The sequence below is a fragment of the Pithys albifrons genome, chromosome 2, assembly GCF_047495875.1.
Source record: "Pithys albifrons albifrons isolate INPA30051 chromosome 2, PitAlb_v1, whole genome shotgun sequence".
Taxonomy (NCBI): Eukaryota; Metazoa; Chordata; class Aves; order Passeriformes; family Thamnophilidae; genus Pithys; species Pithys albifrons.
In genome coordinates this window covers 46,139,355-46,162,791 of record NC_092459.1, presented here as the reverse complement: position 1 = coordinate 46,162,791, position 23,437 = coordinate 46,139,355, and the positions used below count along the sequence as shown (strand labels likewise).

Here is a 23,437-nt window from a genome sequence, read left to right as displayed (position 1 = left end):
AAAAAAAAAAAAAAGAGATCAATAACATTTAAACTTCAAAACAGCTTTTTAACAGCACTCATAAGGCTAGAGAAATCATGATAAAAGAGACAGAACATTATCAAGAAACTTAAAGTGTCTGGACACAAAGCATACTGTGTTGAAAGATGAAATCATCTTTATGGATAGGCAAATACTAAGCCCTGGTATATTGCTAAGTCTAAGAAGAAGGTCTATTAATAAACATAGACATTTTCTTAACTTCCCTGTTAGACAGCAGTTATTTAGGCCAACTCAAAAATGATGAAGGGATTGGAGAAACCTTAAAGAATAGTAGTGAAAATGGATGAATAAGACAACACTGAACAGACTATAGGGATCAATTACACAAAGCAATGTTGAAGAGCAAGAAGCAATGCACACTGGCAAACTTTAAAGTCAACTGAGCTTCACTGACTGCAGGTACTAATAATAAGCAGTAAGAAAAACATTAACTTATGTACATAATGCAAACTAGACAGCACAATGTCATCATAGTACATCATTCATGCCAGAAAACAGCAAAGACTCATTTTGTAACACGGCACAGTACCTTTTTTCTCTACATTACAGAAACTTATAGGAGCAGAGACAATGGCAAAGAAGTAACATTAACTGAGAGTATAAAAAGTATTTCACATGAAACAAAACTGTCATGAATAAAGTAGAGTAAAAACTTAGCATTTAATGTATTTGTATGAAGATGATTTGAGAGAATACAGTTTTGTCTGACAGGCAGCACACCAAAGCTAATTACTTGAGGCATATGAATTTAATGCAGAGTGGTGGCAATAGCCAGCCACCTGTAGAATTTTATAGGAATGTTTCATCCCTGTGAAATTCAAATACTGCCTCTAAAGAAACCCACAAAAATAAACTCTAACTAGCTTCAGACACATTAGGAAGTATATTCTGCTACGAAGGAACTTGTTGCAAGTTAACCTGCACCTGGAACAGAGATCTAACCAACATGAATTCCTATCATGAGAAAAAAACCCCAGCATTAACTAGCAGACACAAGGCTAAATCAGTCTGCAGAGCTCCAGAGCTGGAGGCATGAAGATACATGTGCATGTGCATATGCATAAACAGTAGCGGTATTAACTATTCTGTTCTAAATAAAGACATACTTTCAACCTTCCAGTTTGGAGTAGTTAATACGATGACTAGGTCAGCCCTCCTTTACATACATATTTATAATCCCAAAGCCACGTCAAAAAGAGCAATTTTATTCATTTGCAGTCATAAATTTGTAATCATCCCATTTACATCAGGCTGGTTTTCAGGTTAGAACCCATTGCTGGTTCCCTGCACTGGTTTCAACAGTCACACAAACTTGGGAAAGAAAGCAGACTGCAGCAGCACTGATATCTATCAGTCCAGCTTTTGTGTAACTACACCCTCCGTTGAAATGTAATCCTTATTGATCAAGGTGTTACATAGTAACATCATGGTGTGCTTTCTTGTACCTCACACCAATTACACTCATGATTTCTGATAACTTCTATGTTCCAAATTCAATTTTTCTCTTAAAAAGAGAAAGAAAAGTGAACTGCTGTCTCATAATTCATATGACAGTTCCAGCTTCCAAGCTTCCCAATTTACTAGAAACAATATCCCATAGATTTAAGAGATGGAAGTGTGGCTCTGAAGGACAGTTACAGAGAAAGGATTTGAATTTTAACAAAATCAATGATGGTGTTTTTATCTCAGAAGGAAAACTCAGAAAGATATGAAAAGATTCAAAACAAGAGTAAAAGAAAACTTTAACTTCAAATTGTCCTGTGAAATTAAAAAGCCAGCCCTGCTCAGCAAAATGTAGGTGCCATACATACAGCAGCACTTTACTTGTTCAACCTTTGTAGATCTTTGTAGTCATTCAACATTATTTTCTCAGTATCTGAATTATAGCCTGAGTATGATAGGAAAGGCAGAATTCCCCTCCCTGCCCTAGTGGACCCACAGCAACACAAGTCCAAGAGTCATAATGGTGCTAGCAGAGCTAAGCCAGCTCAGTGAACTGCAATCATTCTGATAGCAGATATATCACCAAGGGCTGCACCTTATGGAGCCAAGCCAAGGCAGAGGCATACAAGCACACAGATAACCAGTTCAGGCCAGCTGATGCACTGTCTTCCAGTAACACTGGGTAACATAAAACAAACACGAGCATGCAGAACACTAATAACAGAACACACTCCCTGCACAAGGTTATTTGTACAAGCGAGGATGAACAGACATGAGAGAAAAATCCAGCTGAATTACAGAACCAGAATTGTAAATCATAGAGAAGGAGCAATTAAACTAGTTTTATGTAACTTTTTTTAATATTAAGCCCAGCATTTTTATCTCTGTTACTATTACTATCATCGTATTTCTTTGCCTTTGGAAAACAGATATGTACATACATAAAAACCTGTACAGTAGAGGCATCTGTCAAGAGAGCACAACACAGGACTAGATGGGGCTCACACACAGATCTCTAACAGAGATAACAGGCCTAGCTCAGTGCTCCTCAGACCCATGTGGCAACTTCAGTATAGAAAGGAACCAAGCACTTTTCCTGCCAGAGCCTGAAATGGTCCCAAGACCTGATCCTTTCACTTCAAGGATGACCAGAATGTAGTTGCACTTGAACACTAGAGGCCCACTAGGTCTGCCCTATTTTCAAGGGCCAAGAGCCTCTTATATTTCACTGCAATAATTTTTTCCACACAACTTGCCTCTCAAACACAATGATCTATAAACAATGAACAGAGTAGTTTCCTGAGACTTCAGGCACACTTTTCTAGAAGTTTTATACTTACATTGGAGGCTTTTCCTCTTCTGCAGCTGTACATCAATTAGCTTTTGAACAAAAAACTGGCTACCCAAGGGAACAATGGAATTGCATATATAGTGCACTACATGAGACAGGAAGTGAGCTTTTTAGTAATATGAATACCAAAATATTGTATTCTAGTTATGTTCAAATTTTCACCAAAAAATAATTATAACAAGGTGCCCTTTGGAGAAATTTGTGAACTCTCTATTAACCACAGTACAAGTTTTGTATTTAATGCTCCTAAATCCTGTGACAATGTTAATTATAGTTATTTACATTATTCATCCAGGGTTGATGCTGCATTCTGAAAATAGCCTTGCTGCCTTGCCTGTACTTTCAGTTCCATCCACTTCTCATTTACGAGGCAGAGTCACTTCTTGACTACACCCTGCTCTGTTCTGCCTCTTCCCTTTTTGCCTTTCTTACTGGTAGCTATCCATCCATCTACTTAAGCTAACAAAAATAGCAGACTGTGATACTTAACATCCTCCCATTTTGCCTTGCATCAAGAAATAGGCATACGTTTTTAAGATATTACAAAATGTTATTAAGAAATAACAAAACCAGCATGTACTACAGCATTTTTAATTGCTATTATTGAGAAAAACACCAGGCAAGAGACAACTACTGACTGATCCCAAAAGAGCAGACACACGGAAACCTCTGGCAATACATGTATTTATGGCAGCATCCAATAATCTTGGAGTTTTTTAAAAAAACAACACCTGAATTCTGTGGTGCTCTGGATCAACTGAAGGATTCCACAGATACCTGGGATCCCTGGAGAAATTACCTAGAATATTCATGACACTCAAAAATTTTAAAGACTTTTTTTTGATTCGACTATTAAATTTTCTGTTCCAAGGCAAAACCACGTAGCAAAAAAACTTTCACTGCAAATTCCAGTTTTCCAACTCATTACACCTGACTCAAACTCAGTTTCCACTCCCAAATTTGGGTTGCAATCCATCCCAACACAAGAGACTAACTACCATGGGAACAGTCAGGCTAGAGTTTTCTCTAACACTAAAATCATAGTGTCTTTTCCCATCAGTCATTCTTTTTCTTTCTACAGCAATGCCAGCTAATCCATCAACACTCAGTAAGAGCCACAACATAGCTCCCCCTTTTGGCAAGGTAGATACTGTATCAGGATTTGTTTAGTTTACATTCAGTCCTATCTTCACAAGGTAAAAGAATAGCACACAAACAGTTTCTGGGAAATGAGGCTCAACACTAAGGAAGCAAAAAGTTCTGTTTGGGACCTGCTGCTTAGCCCTTACAGTGCCCTGACTTATCAAGGTACTTTCAGGCATTGAAAGGAAGAACACATTTTTATCTGCTATTCTGCTGTTTACAGGAGACACCTTTTTTATGTTTGCAGTCCTCCTTCACATGCACACAAACTTTAGTCAAGGTAGCTATGGTATTTCCCCCAACCTAAACCAATCTGAGTTTAAAAGAAAAGCAAAAATAGTGTCTTCTGCATTACCTAAACCAAAGCATGTCTGAGAGACCAAAACAAACTACAGCTGCAGCTTTTTCTTTCTCCCTCCCCCCTCCCACCCCCAAATCCCTTGAAGAGCAATGCAGGAGGTGCTGGCTGCATCCAGGACTCTTTCTACTTTTCTAAGCAGGATGCAAAAGAACTAGGCTCTAAAGCCAGGTTCCATTTTTTCCCCCCACTCTCTTCTTCAGTTGGGCAAATATTCAAAAACATGGGTGGAGCACACCCACAATCTCACCTCACTCAAACACCAGTGGTGCAATTACTCTTCTGGAAGGTAAAAGATAATAATTTGAATCTTTTTCTTGTTGATTATTTTGACTACTGCACCAGCACCTAAAGACTATTTTAAGTACATCCAGATAGTTTTGAGAGGTTGTTACTACAGAACGAGAAAAAGCAATTACATCTCTGTATCATGAACAGAGTATCAGCCACCAATTTGCTTCTGCATTTCTGACTGGCCAGGGGCTCCCAGGTCAGTAAACAAATGTCCACAGCACCTTCTCTGAACCTCTTTCCTCTCCTGTGCAGGCTAAGGAGCCCAAGCACTTCCCTGCTGCAAAACAGGCACTGCCACACTTGATATGTAGATGTAGCTTCCCGTCTTTATCACTCAAGGACATCAAGGAATACGCCTTGTATATTACCACAAACAGTTTAAACGCTGGAGAACACATTGCTTAATGCTCCACCACAGCTTTCCTACTTCAGTCTAAAGACCTGACCTGGTTTTCTACTTCAGACAAAAACATTGTTATTAAACAAGAGGAGGAAAATTAGCTTCTTTGTATCCTACATTTAAACTTTAGGCCCACTTTTGCCAGTATTAAGAAAAGTATTAAGAAATAGATTTCAAAACTCTTTTAAAGAACTATAACACCCACTATGTACTGAGAAAGTTTCCTGGAAGGTTTCCACCTCTGCAAGGCTACATAGCTGGAACATCATCTTTTTATAAAGGAACAAAATCACAAAAGACAATGTTTGCTTTTTTAGTATTTCATATTAATAGTTTAAATGAAGCTACCTTTTAAATAAGTCCACTTTAGTGTTTACTATAATAAATTATTAATCCTTTGTTATTCTTGCAGGAACCAAAAACTGCATTTCCTCAGCTTATGAAGTCAAAGCACAAGACACATTCCAAAGAATACTTATATAAAATAAAATAGGATGTATGTTCACCTTTGAATTAAATGATACTTACGTGTCTAGAATGATTTAGATCAGTACTGTCAGAGTGGACATTTGACTGATAGTTCTGTTAAAGTGTTTAACGTCTAGTAAAGACCAGTAATTTTACTGGTGAATTTTGTGATACTGGTTACAGTAGGAAATCTGCACGTCAACAATGCTGGTTTGGGGAACTGTTAAGACCATTCTCGAAATATTTTAAGTGCCACTCTACCCCACTATTAATCATTTAGACTAGCCATTAGGCTAACGGCGGCAGGGGAATAAAGATTTCTGGGCAGGAGCAGGCACTATTCCCCATAATGCACGATGACAGATGCCTAAAGATACAGCTGTGGAGAAGCCAGAGTACACCTGCTTCTCCCGCTGCAGCTTTCCCCTCGATATCCCCAGAGCTCGCTCTCTCCGGCGCCGCCTCGGGGGCACGGCTGCGAGCGCTCACCCTGGCCGAGAGGTGAGAGGAGCTTCTCTCCCCCGAGCGAAAGGAGCACTTCGTTGTTCCTCAGCCCAGCCCCACGTGCTGGCGGCAGGGCACGGGCAGGTTCCGTCCGGCCCTCCCGCCCTGCCAAGGGGTCTCGCTGCCTACAGCCGGCCCCGAGAGCCCCGCGGGGCTCGGACACCGACCCCGAGGCGGCGGCACCGCCGGCAGCGGGAGCCGCCGGCCGGGATGGCCCGAGGCAGAACGGGCTGTATGCCACCCCGACCCCTCCCCCGGCTGCCCCTCACCTGTTTTGAAGGTCATCTCCTTGTTGTCGCTGCCGCCGAAGAGCCGGAGCATGGCGACGAAGAGGACCCCGCACGAGTTCTGGATGCCGAAGACGGCGCCGTTGCACCACATGGCGGCCAGCATCACCACCCAGCCCCAGCCGCCCTCGGGGGGCTCCGGCGCCGACGCGCTCCCGGGGGCCTCCGCCGCCGGCTGGGGCTGGGCCCCGCTCTCGCCGCTCCCGGCGCACCACTCGCCGCCGTTCTCTCGCCGCGGCTCCTCCACGGCCGCCAGGGCGGGCAGGGGGGGCGCGGCGCTGGGGTCCTGCTCTGCTCCCTGCGGCTCCAGCTGCTCGCTCACCGGCGCCATCCTCGGAACGGGCGAGAGACCCTCCGGCGCGCCGCTCCCGTCTTCCTCCCCCTCCTCCTCGTCTTCGCGAATTTCGTCCCCCGCCCGCCTCAGTTCCTCGCTGCGGGCATCCTGCGGCTCTCTGTCTGTCTGTCCGTACGTCGATGTGTGGGAGCTAGAGAGGCCGCCGCACACAACACACCCCTCTCTTCCCGCCGCGCCGCAGCCGCTTTATTTTAAAAGGGGGGCTCCCTCGGGGGCGTCAGCGGCACGAGCGCTTCCCTCGGCGCCGATTGGCCGCGGGACGGGAGGCGGGAGAGGCAGCAGGGAGGGAGGGAGGGAGGGGGGACAAGGGAAAGGGAGGCGAAGCCACGCTCCCCTCCAACCCTCCTTCCCCGCCCGCCCTCCCCGCTGCCGCTCCGGCGGAGGGGGTGGAGCGGGGCGGGACCGCGCCGTGTCAGCGGCGGCGATAAGCGATCCCCCGCTGCCGCTCGGGGAGGGGGAGCGGGCGGGGGGAAGCGGGAGCGAAGCTGGAAGTCCGCGGGGAAGGGTCGTCGCGGGCGCCGGGAGGGAGCAGGGAAGCAGGAGGTGAGCGAGCGCCTCAAGTCCGCACGCAGGTACCGCGCACTGCCCGCGGCGGGCAGGGCGGTAAACAAGCCCCTGGCCCCGTTCCCAGGCCGAGCCCGTTCCCCACGAGGCAGGGCAGCTGCACCCAGTGCTGTCCTGCTGCAGCCGCCCGAGCTGAGTGGGGAAAGTCTGAAACTCCCGCTCCGGCTGTTGGCAAACAACAAGCAAGTAAAGAGAAGCCGCCCTAAAACGCGCACACCTCGCAAAACACAAACATACACAGAGATACACGCCAAGAGAGCCGGCGCTCGGCCCTACCCGGCGCTCTCGGGGGTTTGGGGAGCTCCATCGCCCACCCTCCTCCCCGAGAAGAAGAGGGCTGCCAGCCCCGGCACGGAGGGGCCCCGCTCCAGCGCCCTCGGGGCATCCGCTGTCCTCTAGGACAGCTGTCCACCTCCCCTTCGCCACCCTGTACCAGAGGGGATCGTGAGGGAACCGCATCTCCCCGTCTGTATTCTCTGTTTTGACAAAGGAAGAGAAAATACTGCTCTTGCACACCGCATGCCACGCTTCCCAGTTGCACAGAGGCACCAACTCTTGACCTTTCCTCCCCGCAGCCAGCAGAGTAAGAGGATCGGGAAAGGGGAGGTCAGGAGTGTTAAATGACAAACTTTTTGACCCATGGTCCTGCTTGCAAGTTATCAGCTGCATATCTGTTCCGGAGTTTGGCGGCTGCTTATGTTTTAAGCAGTTTGGGCTTGGTGAGGAAGAGCAGCTTCTTGAAAGAAAATCAGCAGATGAAATCTGGATGCTTCGTCCTTCCCTGTGAAACCTGGAGTGCTCAAAGCAGCCTCTGGCATTTGCACACCATCCCAGTATTTTCCTCAGAACCTGGGCTGCTGCTGCTGCATCATCTGTGCGGTCCAACTCCCTTGCCAGCCTATTAAAGCCTTTTCCTCCTTTTTTTGACTCTGAATCACTTTCTCCATCCTACACCTACCACTGGCCGCATGGGAAAACAAAACTCAGTCCAAAATAAAGCAAACATCCATAAAGCCAAGTCCCCTTGTTCTGCACACATTACTCAGTCACTCTTCACGTGAAAAGCAGCAGCTAAAGAAAAAAAAAACTATGTAAGGAAAGCCTGTGTAATGCACACATGACCTTCGGATGTTTAATTTTGCATGATTAGTGTGCTCCCATTTGTTTTAAAATAAGTAATTTTTTAAAAAGTTTACAAATACATTTATGATTCTAATGAAGTGTGTTTTATAGATGCACAAATCTTACTGTGTATTCCCTTTGTCTTCTTACTTATGTACATCTAAATTAAACACAAAAACATTACACACATCCATACGACAGTGGTAGAATACAAGAAAAAAATAAAAGCCCATAACAAAACATATCTAGCTGTATGAAATACATAAGAATTACCAAAGCAGAGAGACAACACTTGGCCAACCATTGAAAAACACATCTGTTCCCCCCGAGGAACAAGTTTTGATGCTTATGAAAAACCCCAAGCCTATCATAAGCCTAACTCTGCTCAAATTCTTTCATAAGCAATTTAACATGCAAAAGTTAACACTTCACATTCTCCATCAAGTCTTTGTCCAGAGGCTGTTTTCCAAATCTGTTGATCTTTCTTAAAATAATTCAAGCTTTCCCCACCAAAATATAATAGTTTTTGAACAGTTGTGACAGAGACAACTTTTTTTTTGAATCAGATTCAACCTTCACTACATTTACCAGCAATGATTAACTTAATTAAACTTTCAGTTGCACGGGAATAGATAAGGGAAAAATCCAAGACTGGATCTTAATAGGACTGATCCAAAGGCGCATGGTTCTGCAAGTGCTTAAATATGTTTCTAACTTTCAGTTAGATTCCTCAGATTACTTCACCTGCCTTCCTGAATGGGGGCCTGCAAACTGTATGATAGGTAGTCAAATCAGCTTGACAGAAGAACTAGTTATTTTTTCAGTTTGGGGCAGTGTTCAGTTAAGCCCAAGAGGAATTCCTTCTCTGCATGTTTTTCAATGTAATATTTATGCACTGCAGCTTCAATTTCAAGGTTCCTATAAGCATTCTAGTAACTCCCCAACTCTTAAAGATAAAGGATGTGTCTTTTAAAAAAACCCATTGTGAACATATTGTGTACACCTTCCACTTCTGTGCATTTTTTAAAAAAGATTCTATTTTCCAGTCATTTAATGTTGCTTATACCTGATTAGTATGAACAAATTATTTTCCTTTTCTCCTCACATTTGAAAATGGAGAGTCATAAAATCTGATTCTTCAGTACATAGAAGTTTTGTAAATTTGATATCTATATCTATTCTGTTTCTCCAGTATTCTGCACCTTGTCACCTGTTGCTATTTATCCAAACTAAAAGAAAATAGTATTTATATTTTTTAAAAATTAGGGCATATGGGGCCTTCCTTTACAGGCCTAAAGTAGGTATCTAGGGAAACTTTGTACCTCTTTGGTACACTCTGCTCCTTTCAAGAGCTAAGCCTCTCCCCTTTGAAGAGAGGTCTCTTGAGATCCCAGCTATTTCCCTGGTAGTTCCCAAGAACAATAACAATAAAAGCTTGTTCTTTGCACTCGGATAATTTTCAGTCACCATCGTCCATAGAATATGTACTTTGCAAACAGAACATCAGCAGGTTTGACTTCAATTTGATTGCTAAAGTTTTTGCAACCCAAATAATTCACAATAAAAACACTGATGTTTAAATTATTGCTATAGAAGAATTTTAAAAAGATTATTTGAAAACAAAATAATACTAACTATGAAAAGGTATGTGAAAGGAAAGCCACCTTTGCAGCTCTGCTATTTGAGCTCTGTATGCTCACAAGAAAAACATTTGAAAGGGGAAAAGGAGGAAGATGGACTTGAGATAATTGTCAAAAAACAGTGAAAATAAAGCTGTTAGAGATATAAAAGATATACCTTGTATACTAGTAACAGTGTCTGTTTCAGCTAAATTTTTGTTATGAGCAAAGTAAAAAAATCATAGAACCAACAGCAAACAGAGAGAAAAGTGGGAAAAAATCAACAGAGGATGGATATGCTGAGAAATGTGAGTGAGAAAAACCTTGAGTTTGTCTAAGATGCATTCCTGTTTATAGTAATGTATTTATTTTACATGTTTTATTAATACCCTACAGCTGATAAGAAGCAGCAATTGTGCATGTAAAAGACATAGTGCTTTGTAACAGACTTCTGCTATGGTGGTACTTAGGTTGTGCCTAGTATAGGATCAATACATTAAAAGGCCAGTGCCAAAGGAGGAATTTGCTCTATGATTTGTGGGTTTCAAAAGCCCCAGAGACCAGGAAATGGCATGTCCTGCAACCCCCATTAAACATTCACTTGCTTTCTCACAGGCTATTGAAAATAGATCAATACTTCAGTAGCTCTCACACACACAGTGTTTTCTTCAACCATAAGGAATATTTCAATTGTCAATGACTTTAAAAAAAATTACCTTCATTGTTGAAGTGCACTGTTAGTGACGCACCAAGACAGCTTTTCCATAAACCATTTTATTTGCAGAGTATTTCAAAATTTTGTAGTAATCTGCAAAGGTAAAGTCAACAGGATGCCAAACCTTAAGAGTACATGTTCAGAGAGTTTAATTCTTCCTTATTCCATTGATCTGATTAGAATTTGTACTGTAATCAATGAGAAGAGTATGCCTATATGATCCAGAAAAAAAAACAAAAAGGTCTTCAGTAAGACACGTAACTTTATCACAATTTGCAACAAGCTGTACAATAGATGCACCCCCAAGAAAGGGAGTAACTATACAGAGAGGACATGAAGCTAATACAAAACTTGGTGGTCACTTAGACTAATGCATGCTCTTAATGATGAAGCCTTTTTATTGTATGATTTTCAGCTAGTGTTAGTAAGGCACCTATTCAGCAGGAGGATTTGGACTTAAGTCAAAAAGATGAGATAAACAGGATAACCATTAAAACACAAAATCATACAGTATCGCCAACTGTGTGAAGACCAACATTAGATTAAATCCCATTCAGTAAACTGTGTTTATGCATCTCTCAGCCAGACAGGATCTTCTACTGATGCTTCAGACTGGGCTTCAGCAGGGTTGTATGAAGTACAAGGGCTGCACCTGACTGCTGAGCAAATGAGTCACATTTTCAGAGATAAAACCTACAAATTTTATGTGTTTACTGTGTGGAGTGTTGGGAGCATCTAGCCTTAATCTGATAATATCTACAGTAAAAGTTTCCTAAACTGCTATTAGTTGTTCAGATATAGGTTCCCTCCTAATTCAATGGTAGTTATTTTCTGATTTGGGCTTTGAAAAGAGAAATACCAAGCAGAATGAGAGAAGGAAAGGCTGTAGCCTAAATATCTAACTAATGAAGCAAGGGAAAAGCAAGATGTCCAATTCCCACTTCCATATTTATTTTAAACCCCAGTTCCAGACTTAACATTTTGCTTTTTTAGGTTCACCTAAAGCATGGGTTATGGCTCAGGTCTGGCTCCTATACAAATTAAATTCAGGTTTAGTTTATTATTCAATGAAGTGTGGATGGGACTTGACACACTGTTGTCTAGAACACAGTTGACACAGAGCTGCTATTTTTAAAGGCAAGTGAGTGAAAGAAAGTGGTAGTCATTTCCTGTAAAAGCCCTCTGCCCCTGTGAATCTCCAGCTGCACAAAGTTAAGTTTTTGCTGGCAGACTTTTGGTGTAGTATTCCTCTAGCCTACCTTGTCGCTTTCTCCACTGAGATCATCTCGTCAGAGATGGTCATCTACAAAGTGTTGGTAGGAGAGAACAGAGGCACAATTGCTTTAAACATTAACAGTTATGATAAGTGATATTGTACGAGCCCAGATGACTAGCTTAGATGTACAAGTGAACACTCTAGAGACCTAAAATTCATTGAAATTAATCCCACCCTTGGATATTAAGTTGAAGAACATCTTAAGATAATTTTTATTTTGACCTCAAACATGGAATTTGTTTTGATCCTTTTGCTAAATGCGGAAGCATAAAGGATACATTGTCCTAGCATGATCATTCACCTCTTTCTTGGCAGTGAAATAACTAACACTGTTGGCAACATTCTCATTCATCTTCAAAGTTAACATCTCCTTCAAATGAGCAGGAACTGCTTCAAGCCATTGTTTTAGGCTTGTTTGACCTAGTTTGATACCACTATCCAGGATAAGTATTTCATATTGCATGCATTATTATAGGATCTAAGCACCTCAGAGTTCCTTCCTTTGTTTATGTAGGTTTAATATCTTCCAGATCACCTTTGCAATCTCAAGAACTCAATTTTGTTTTCAACAAAAGTTTGGAGCATTAGAGAAGCAAATGTTTTATCAAATAAACCCAATCTGATTGCTGTCTAGAAGCAGATTTTTGTTCTTTACTCAGTGTCCACTCAATTGAATTTTCAGGTTGTGAAAAGTCCAAAAAGAAAAAGCTACTACATCTGCCAGTACTATCTGGAGTAACAAACCACAGGGAATATAAGTGACAAAATCTTGCTCAGTTGATTTTTAAGAATTCTAATTTCTATGGCAGTTAAATAAACTTTGTTTATCACTGTTTTCTGTTTGTCACTTCGAAAGTGTTTCTGTATCAAAGGCTACAAGCAAGGGCTAGCAGATGTTAGTGGCCCCATCTCAAGGCATGATTTACAACCCTGTCAGCATTTTACTCGGTAGGTAAGCAAAGCTGTGTATCTAAGTGAGTTAATTCAAATATTTAGTCATATTAAAACTGTTAACAAAGTCTTCCATGTAGAGAGTCTACTTGCCTTTGCAAAGTGAACATATTTGTGTTGAGAAATACAACATTAAAAAAGCCTGACATTTGGAGAGTTGTTTAAGATCACTAAATATAGTAAAGAATAGTTTCAGGTTGTACATATTTGCATTGAAATACTTAAACTATATAGGACATTAAATATATGATAAATAACTTTATGCAGCTTCCTTGCAGCTGGCACAAAAGGACTTAATTTCATCCTGCTTTTTTACTGACAAATAATTGCTTTAATATCTAAAAGGTTAACAGAAAGGCAGTATTTTTTCAATTTTTTTTATCCTCTGTCTGCATTTACTTCGTAACTACTATTGAAATCCTGAATTTGAAGTTGGATAGAAAAATTCCAGTCTGTTGCAGGTTAGTTCAGAAAAAAAAATTTACATACTCTCTCTGGTTCACTTTACTCCATTTGATAGATTATTTAACCCACAATGCATCCCATACATGGTAATACGGGTAAAACCGATATCATAAAAAAAGGCACATGGAAATGCCTCATTCACCTTGCAATGCGTGTATATTGTGAAATAAACATGACTCTTCTTGTTAGCACCATCAAATACCTCCTCTCTTTCAAAAGAAGAACTAAATTAGTCCTTGTATTGACAGGGATTTTTTTTTAAGTTAAGTAAATCCTCTATCAGTGGCCTTTTGCTAAATATGTATTTATTTTGTGGCTAAGTAAAAATATAGCACTTGTTCTAAAGTAAACACACATATAGGCCCTGCACTTTCTATTTATACTCTAATAAAACCCATCCCTACCAGACTAATGGGATAACCTTTACTTCACATACAGAATTAAGATAAATTAATACAGAAAGAAGGATTTATAATATAGCCAGATTTATATCATCCAGATTCAGCAACTCCCAGTGTGCTATTTGTATTCCCTCTAAAATAGCATTTTTGGTAACTCAAGGGATGCAAATAGACTAAGATTTCTCTCTGGGAAACCTAAATGCATTTCCTAAGAAAAATAAAATTAATAATCAATTTCCTTGTCATCATAATGATCCTCCCAATTATTTAAAAGAAAGACTATGGAAAGATTTTGTATTACAGAAACTTCTGATCACAGCAGTGTGACATAAGAGACGCATAATCAGTTTTCAGGCAGAATTATTCAGTATATAAAAGTCTAACTGTCTAGGTGGTTGTCTGTGTAGTACATTTTAGTTAGAAATGCTTAAAAGAAAAAGGTGAGTCTTTCCTGCTTCCCTCATCAGGGTGAATTCAAGGTCATCTTAAGCTCCCTGGGATAGTAATATTTAAAATTAAATGACACTCCACCTAATTATTTTACTAAAAGCCTTCAACCCCTCTAAGCTCTTCAAGTAGCATCTTCTTTAACTACTTAAACCTTTAAGTAGTTGCCAACTGTTTGAATAATACAGCACCCAGAGTCCCGCCCTTTAAGGGAAAGATCACATACTCAAAATTGGGCCAAATAAGCAATAAGACAGTATAAACCCAACCCATTTAAACCACATGGATGTTTCTCAGACACTTAGAAATCTGATTTATAATCATGCACAAGCAGTGGTATCGTAGTTTCTGTACTCATTTTGCTGGCATTTGCTGAATGATACTGCTGCGTACCAACAGGATTCTACATTTCAGAGGACCTATAATGCTACTGACTGGGCATGAAAACTGTGCACTAAACTATGAATAACACATCTATCTGAGGTAAATTTGCTGTGGAGAATATCATTATTAATCATTAAATCGTCTCAAGTTTCTGTATTACCCAAACATACCTAGTATTCTCACTAAGAAAGTCATCACTGACATAAGGACATGATCCTACAAATAACCTGGGAGCCTTATTTTTACAGAAAGAATGTTTTCTGACCTTTTATGACCCTATTTGTTCACACACACTGTAATTTTGTGGTTCCTTTGATCTAAAGGCAATTGCTAATTGTATTTCTGCAAGATATTTGATGTACTGACACCAGTCAGTAGAAAAGCAGAAGCTAAAGGACTACTAACCCTTTCTTATACATGCCAATACAAAAGCACATGCAGAAGAGGACTTATTTTTTCATGAGTTAGTTTAATATATCATGCACATGTGAAAAAATTTGAACAAGAGGAAAAGAAATTATTCTCACATAAGACTGTCCACATATGAACTTCATTGTGGAGTAACTACAGAGCTTTAAGTGCTGTTCACACAGGAATTATTGTGGGGTAACTACAGAGCTTTAACTTCAGGTCATCTTTTACAATGTAATAACTTGCACTTGCCTAGAGAATAGGGGAGTAGTTAACATGATGTCAAATCTTGGTGTGGAAACACTTTTTAAAATCCTGTTCATCTGTATACATCCAGTCTCCTATTTGCTTTTCTCCTGGGGAAAAATAAAGTTGTTCTTTATTCAGTGTTAGAAAGGTCAATTCACTCCAATTTAAATACAATTAGCGACACTGTTACACAGGCCACCATTTTCAGACCTTTATAGTCGGTAATACCTCAGCCAAAGTACACAGTATTTTCTGTTTTCAGACTTTGCAAGGCTATTGGTTGGAAAAAGCAGTCTTTGGTTGTGCAACGAATCCAATCATAGCCAGGAATTACAAACACTAACAGAAAACCCAAACCTTGTCTTTGACTTCAGCTTTCAGAGGCACTGATACTTTAGGGTAACCTCCAAGGGGATTTGAGTGGAACTTTTTCCCATTTTGTGTTTCCTGATATGCAGGAGCAATGTAAGAGTTAGACTTTTGATTGTTTCCAGTCAGGATGTGTGCTTCTTGTGAAGAGGAGACGTCACTCTCCTTTTGAAAAGAAATGTATGTACAAGGTATTAGCTGGAAGCACTAGTTGTCACAGGAGGGTTGATGCATGTTCGCTGGTTAGACATCAACCTATTGTGGTCGTATCCAAACTGAACCACACACATTTCAAAGCTTTGCTAATACAGATAGACCCAGTGTTCCTAACTCTGGATTTCTGAAGCACATTTCCAGATGCAGATCCCACATTTAAGTCCATTCTCACCGCCATGAGTCTCTCCTGTCTCTTAAACCTAAGCCAACCCTCCTAATTACCTGTGTAAATTCCTCCTTACTCCACCTTGCTCCTTCATAATAACATGGTTTCCTAACAGCAGTTTTCAGAAACAATTTTGGTGTTAAAGCAAGGGGCGCAGGCATAGTATAAGAATTTCTTACCTATGAACATGTAAGAGTTACAGGTTTGCGGTTTTTTAAACAAATTTTTGAACATAGTCCCTGCAGTCTGCCTAAACTATTCACCACCAGTAAATCCTGGCCTTCCTTTGAAGCCCAAAGCCAGACAGTCCTTCCAGACTTCCTCTTCCACTGGTGTGTTCCTGGTGGCACAGACTCTCTCTTACTCAAGGAAGCACTTTCTTTTTTGACAATGAGAAGACTTGTAACTTGAGGTGTCACAGAGCAGGGGTCACTAACAGCAGAAGCACAGGGGCATATTTTGCACACTTCTAGTCTGTCTGCAATATCTCGGGAAAGGACCTTAAGTTAAAAGCTGTTACTCACACTCTCAGTCTAGGAATGAATTCTCTCCCTACAGTTCAATCATATCAGTATGACTGGAAATTAAAACATAGTATCTTGATCAGTCTCAAATATTCCGTGTTTACATACAAACCAGCCTTTTTGACAGGACTTCGAGTACCTCTTTCAATAATTTTCCCTTTTTTCTCTGTTCAGCTCTCAGTTTCATGTCAGGGCAACTGACTTCAAGCAAAGCTCGATAAAGCTTACTTCATTTCCTATTTATGCTTCTCCAGGCAAAAAGTTCACCAGGGAATGATTTAAGGAACATTTCCCCCACACTTACTGAGAACTTCTGTCCCTCTTTCTAGCCCAGTCAGCATGATAGCTGGGAAACAAACTGTAATGCCAGCTTGGTCCTCCTTCTTAATCCTTCCTCCTCCCTACACTGGGAGCTACCACTCCTGAGACATAAAAACTCACTACCTTCCCTAAATAGCAAATGTAATACACTGTAGTTAGCTCTACAGTCATTTCACTGTGAAAATAAAAGAGAAATTTGGTCAAGGAAAGGAAAATGTCAATGCGTTTGTCCGTTAACCATTGTTCTGCCTTGGTTTTTTACATTGTTCCTGAAACTTTCTCCTTATACAGCAAAGAACCAAACTCGAGCTTACATTGAATTTTCTGCAGCAGCCTTCTCTGCTAACCTGTTCCAGAAGTTTGTAACTTAATACATATATTATCTGCATCTGCATGTCCTGCTATTTTTCCTTCTGAAATTAAACAGTTCATTTCCTGTAGATCTGTAACAACAGTAGGAAACACCCACTTACATTAATTTCAAATTTCCATGTCAATTCATATCAAGACCATTTGATGTGACAGAAAACATCCAAAAAACAATGTAGTTTCTGCAATACCTTTAAAATGCTACTAAAATTCCAGTGCTGCTTCTTACAGCAGTGAAACAGAGTTAATCACTGAGTGAACAAAATGACTTAAAGTTCTTTTCTCCTTAATGTGTGACAGTACTTATTTCACACACTGAATAACTGTGGCATCCAATCTGTTAGTACCTGACAGGAATTAGTTAGTTCAGCTGCCCTCAATTTCCAGGGATATTTTTATGCTCCTTACAAATTACAGACTCAACTACAGTGAACTCCCGTTTCTTATGCCTTAAAGGCTGCCTAAGGATACCTTACAGAGCAGGAATTGCCATCTGCCGGCCGAGCCGGGAATGGGCTTTGCCCACAATTTATTACTACATCTCTCTGGCTAAATTTGGAAGTGGATTTGAGCAAATGAGACAGTGCGACTGGCAGCCGAGTCTGCCCGCTGGGACAGAAGTGTGTGCATACTTCTCCGTGTCAGGCTGGAAAACGAGCAGAAAAACCGTAGAGGAGGAGATGAGTTTGGAGGATCCATTACATTACTATGGTTTGCTACAGTGTTTATTTAAAAATAGATAGCAAATAAAATTATTTTAATCTTCTCATCTGGAAATTACACTTTAATTTTTATACTTTTGAGTGACAAAAGAGAATGTAGGGGTGACAAAACCCTTGCTGCTGGGAGAGGAAGGCCAGGTCTGTGAATTTCTGTCTCCAGATCAGAGCTGGTTAGAGGCAGCAGGGAGGCACCACAGTATTCCCTGCCCAGGGCAGGCTGGGGATACAGAGGATAAAACATAGTTTTGGAGAAAGTTGCTGGTGATCATTTAGATGAATAGGCACCTGCAGTGTATTTTAGAGCAAGAAGAACTCACCTAAAATCCTGTACAGCACAGCATGCTTATCCCCTGACTCTTCTCTCTCTACTTTTTCACAGGTGTGACTTTTTTATCTCCCAAGCCCTTCTGTCTCCAAACTCCTTTCACAAGACACCCCAGCTCTCAGAGTCAAACCACTTCTCATCCTTTCGGTTCAGAACCTCTGACATATTCCATCTTCTTTTCCATCCTTCCTTAAAGTTTCCTTCATAGCAAGTCTTCCTCCTTTTCCCCTAACTCTCACATTCTTCCACATCTCCAGCCTTCTTATTCCAAGAAACTCCAGCCCACTGGGCACACATCTTGTCCCCAGTGCAGGCCCTCATATCTGTCTCAGCTGCCTGACTTCTCCTGCTCCCTTTGCTCAGAACAATTCTGCCTGTGAAGTCAAGACAAGACAGCAGGTGGAAAGGCATGAAAACTCTTGGGAAACACAGATGCAAGGAAGGTATATTTTTCCTCAACCTTCTGTCCACGCTTTTGCTAATATAGATCAGTTAGTCCTTCTTGCTGCAAAATACACTGCAGGTGCCTATTCATCTGATTGCTCACCAGCAACTTTCTCCAAAGCTATTTTTTATCCTCTTTATCCCCAGCCTGCCCTGGTGCATGGAATTATGACATCCCAGGTGCAGGATCTTGCCTCTACTTTTAATTGAATTCCATGAGGTTTTTGTTGGCTGTTTTGAAGGAGCTTGCTAAAATAGAGGAATGATCTATCCTGCCCCTCAGCAGAGTGTCTGCTTTCTCTGGTTTGTTGTTACCCATGAGCTTCATGCAGGGGCAGACCACCCCACTGCACAAGTGTTTGACAAAGAAGTAAAGCAGTAACTTAGCATTCCCCAGCCTTAGTGGAATTATGATAAATTGATTTTTTTCTATCATTCATATTTTCTAGCAGGAGTTCCATAACTTAACGGTGTTAAAAAATTGCATCCTTTTATGTGCCACCTATTTTATTCATTGAATAGTCCCAAATCAACTGTCTTTTCCCACAGAAGACCATGTAGGACAAGACAAAATGGCCTCAGGTTTCACCAAGAGAAGTTTAGATTAGGTATTAAGAACAATTTCTTCATAAAGCAGGTTGTCAAGTATTGGAACAGGCTGCTTATGGAAGTGATTGAATCACCATTCCAGGAGGTACTTAAAAGATGTGTGGATGGAGCACTTGGAACATGGCTTAGTGTTAGATGTGACAGTGCTGGGTTAATAGTTGGACTTGATGCTCTTGGAGGTGTTTTCCAGCCTAAATAATTCTGTGATTTCCATGTCATCCATGAATTACTGTATTTTTGCAATATTCCCCTTCAGTTTTATCTTTTCAAGGTGGAAGAGATTATTCATTCATTCTTCCTATAGAAGCAATTCCTTATTTTAAGATCATCTTTGGCTTTCTCTGAACTAGTCCTTTTATAATAATTTTCAAGGTGGAGGACAGGGATATTGAACTGCACACAGCAATCAGGGTGAGACACACTTTGAATTTATACAACAGCAAATTTTTTATACTTGATTTCATTTCCTTCCTACTCAATTTCTCCTACTAATTATTAACATTTGATTTCCATTTTTGACTGTGAGCATCAAGGTGATTCTTTCCCCCTCTACTACAATTACAAGGTCTCATTTACTTTTTTTTTAAGCCAATGTCAGTTTTGTTCATCATTTTTACCTACCAATGTTGAATTTAATTTGAGTGGTGTTAGAATGCACCCTCACAAGAGTCTTCTGGATACCTTTGCAGGTGGTCAAAACCAATTTATCCAACATCATCATCAAACTTTGTCATATCTTGTTATCAAACTACAAGCTATGGAAGAACTTGAATATAGTCAGTAACTAGGACAAAAAATAGCAGGTTAAATTTGACTCTGATAAACATCAATGTGAAAAAACCCTTCCCCACGTACATAAAGTAATGGTCCCTAGTATATTACTATAATTCAAAAGTTCCTTCAAGAAGAGAGATCTTGGTCTTATTTTGGTTCTTTCTCTGGCAGCAATAGCTGCCTAAACAGTGTCTAACAGGCACACAGAATCACAGAATCAATTAGGCTGGAAAATACCTTTAAGATCATGGAGTGCAACTGTAAATACTATACTGCCAAGTCCACCACTACACCATGTCCCTAAACACCACTATTCAAGTCTGAGGCTGAGCAAATGCCCCAGATACAGTTCTCCCAGAAGGGTCCTCCTGTTTCTGCAGCACTTTCATTAGCTGGTATTGGCATTGCCAAGACAATGCTACATGTAAACATTCAGCCTCCAGTTGAACATTAATCATTACTAAGAAGAGAAAATCAAAAAGAAAGTGCTGAACACATCACAATTAGTCATGCAACAGTACCTTTGATACTCAGAAAGAATATAACAGAACTAGAGAGAGTACAAAGAGGATAAATAAGCAATATGTTACAGTTTCTGTGTGAAAAACATTTCAATTGACTGAGTCCCTTCCGCTTAGGAAAGATGTCAGTAAGGAAACTGAGGCCTGTAAAATCATGACTGGCATGAAACAGGTGAAGGAAAATGTTTATCTTCTAGCTCTCAAATGAAAGACCTAAGGGAGATCCAAGAATATGATCAGGCCTCAAGTTTAACTCAATACTTACTATGTCACTCAACAAAACTAAATCATGAAACTAATCAATATAGAGTGTTTAAGATGCCAAAATTACATACTTAACCAAACAATAAGAAAAGCCATAAAAGAAAGATGTAGTAACAATAAAACACAACCAGGAGGAGATTATTTCCAGCTCAGGAAATTTATAACTGCAGGTTTCTTCATACTAGGAAATAAGAAGAGGTATTGAAATAAAGTTTTGTTGAGCATTATTGTTCTCATACCCTTTCCCAAAGCACAGGAACAGGACAGCTAATGCTTGTTTTAAACTTCCAGGGTGAAGCACAAATGTGGTTCCCTGCTACCACAGACACTGCAGTGTATTTTCCCATATATGAGAAAATCACACAGACAATCTCTCTAGCATGTAAGGGGAAGTCTTACCTTTAGCAAAGGAAGAGCCTAAATGCTGTCCACACAAATGAAAGGAACCCTTCCTGGAAATTGAATGTGGCTGTTCTTTGTCTTGTGTCACAGATGAAAATTCAAAATGGGTAAAAGTAAAAATGTCAAAGCAAAGCAATGTGCTTCCACCTAACTGAATTTACTTTTTTCAACTTACAAAACAGTAGGATTGATATTTGCATCATTGGCCTCTTATACTGAATAATGACATGGCAATAAATCATGGTGAGAAATCAACTTTCTCCTGTCCCCGGAGTTTTCATACAGCGGGAAGGTTTAGGTTTTAATTCTGACTTGGAACAACATAAGGTTTGCAAATGTGATTCGCAGAAATTTCATTTTTTTTAACAGCTTGCTCTTTATCATAGACTATGAAACACCAGTGTGTTTGTTTGGAAAAGGAAAGTGTGTGTCACATAAAAACATTCATCTCGTAGATATCTTTATTCACACAACTGCTAATTCTTAGTGATCCCGTTGAAATCTCTCCTTCAGCAGGAAGACGGAGTGGCAGTGAGCTCATTTGGATTTTCTGGTCCATGGAAACTGATGTATCCCACACCCAAAACCATCGATCTAAACCAACAAACCACTTTAATCACTTAAGCGCTTCTTGGCAGGCACAAAATACAAAGGAGTAACAATGCCCAAACAAACAGGCATGTTTGTTCTCACTAAAATTTTCCCTCAATGCAGAGAAAATAAGAAGCAGGGTTCTCCAGGACAGACCGTGTTTCAACACTCCTCTGCAATGTGTGGTTGCAAGTAGGCAGAAGACCTTGAAGGATAAGATTTTAAGGCTTGTTTGTTTGTTTGTTTGTTTGTTATATAAGGAGGAGCTACCATAGGTCAGGAAAGCCATGTTCAGTCCCTGAAGAGCCTGTGCTACTTCAGTGTCTTGGTGAGGACTTTTTCTTTACACTGTGTCTTTTACTGTGCCTAGCAGTTTTTTTACTGTCCCTGGCATCCTTCTCAAAGGAACCTGGGTATTACAGTCCTACAGTAAATAGATAATTGTAAGCATTCAAAACTTGTTCCTTTTAAAGACTGGACTGTGTTTAAGGTTTAAGACAAACCTCTCCAACAAGTGTGCCATAAAATACACTGTGTCACATAACTATAAATGTGGGAAGATGTGGTATTTTTGTCTGTGAGAGTTTGGGATTTTTTCTTAATAAGTCTCAGTGGAGCCTGAGACCTTTTATAAATGGAACATGATTCCTGATCCTTAGACAGGAATATGTCACTTCATGCTGCAAAGCCCTTGTGGAGACCCGTGCAGGTATGGAGTGGTGGGATAGAACGTGGTCTGTCTTCATGACATACAGGAAAAGGTCCTAAAGGTCTTGCTCCAACTTTCTTTTTATAATTGATGATTCATTCTCCCCTGTAAGGAAACCCACTTTTCATACAGAGTTCAAAATTACTTCTGCAGATATGAATACGTACCAGGTAAGCTTTTATCTCTCCTTTTCCTGTCTTCCAAGTCATGTGTCTTGTTCTATGTCCAAGAGGGGACATAAAAGACCAGAAAGTTTCTAACTCCAGTCTTCTAGATTTTGCTGTGAGAGAGCACCTGTACTATTGCCTTGTCCCAGTCATTTGCCAGATCTTTCTTAGCACTCATTTGTACTACTGACACAGGCCCATGGAAATTACCTCTTTACCTACTAAGCTGAAAAGTTCATCCTGTTCTACTTTTTAATAAAACAACAAAACTTTCCTGTAAACTCAGCTCCCAGAATCCATTACAAGTCTAGTATAGCTGTCTCTGACAAAATTTTGGCACAATTTTAATAAACCACAAGTTTTGACAAGTTTTTTTCTTCTCTGCTGGCATTTAATACATCTTTTTCTCCAGGCATACCAGTCAGGTGGCATAAAAATCTCCTGCCACAAGCATGAGTGTCTGAAGAAACAAGAATTAAGTTTGACAGACTCTCATACATGAGACCATCTTTGGGATAGGTTTCTTGACTCCTATGCAGCCTCCACGCTGAAAAACATGTCACCTTTCACTTTTTCATAGTATTCCTTTAACTCTTTTTCCTCAACAGGGACAGCTTTGACTATACACACTTAAACCATTCAGTCACTTTACCACATAAGCCACAGAATAGATTTCCTTCCAGGAATTGGAAAGA

General features: G+C 40.5%; 1 protein-coding gene across 1 annotated transcript in view; it reads right to left on the bottom strand.

Moving 5' to 3' along the window:
- The window catches only part of SLC16A10 (solute carrier family 16 member 10), a 70,930-nt gene extending 64,024 nt beyond the window's left edge, over positions 1–6,906 (bottom strand). Inside the window, exon 1 of the mRNA XM_071548915.1 lies at positions 6,273–6,906. Within this exon, the coding sequence (XP_071405016.1) occupies positions 6,273–6,621 (349 nt within the window). The 5' untranslated portion in view covers positions 6,622–6,906. The remainder of the gene's footprint in view (positions 1–6,272) is intronic.
- Between the last annotated feature and the right edge of the window lie 16,531 nt (positions 6,907–23,437).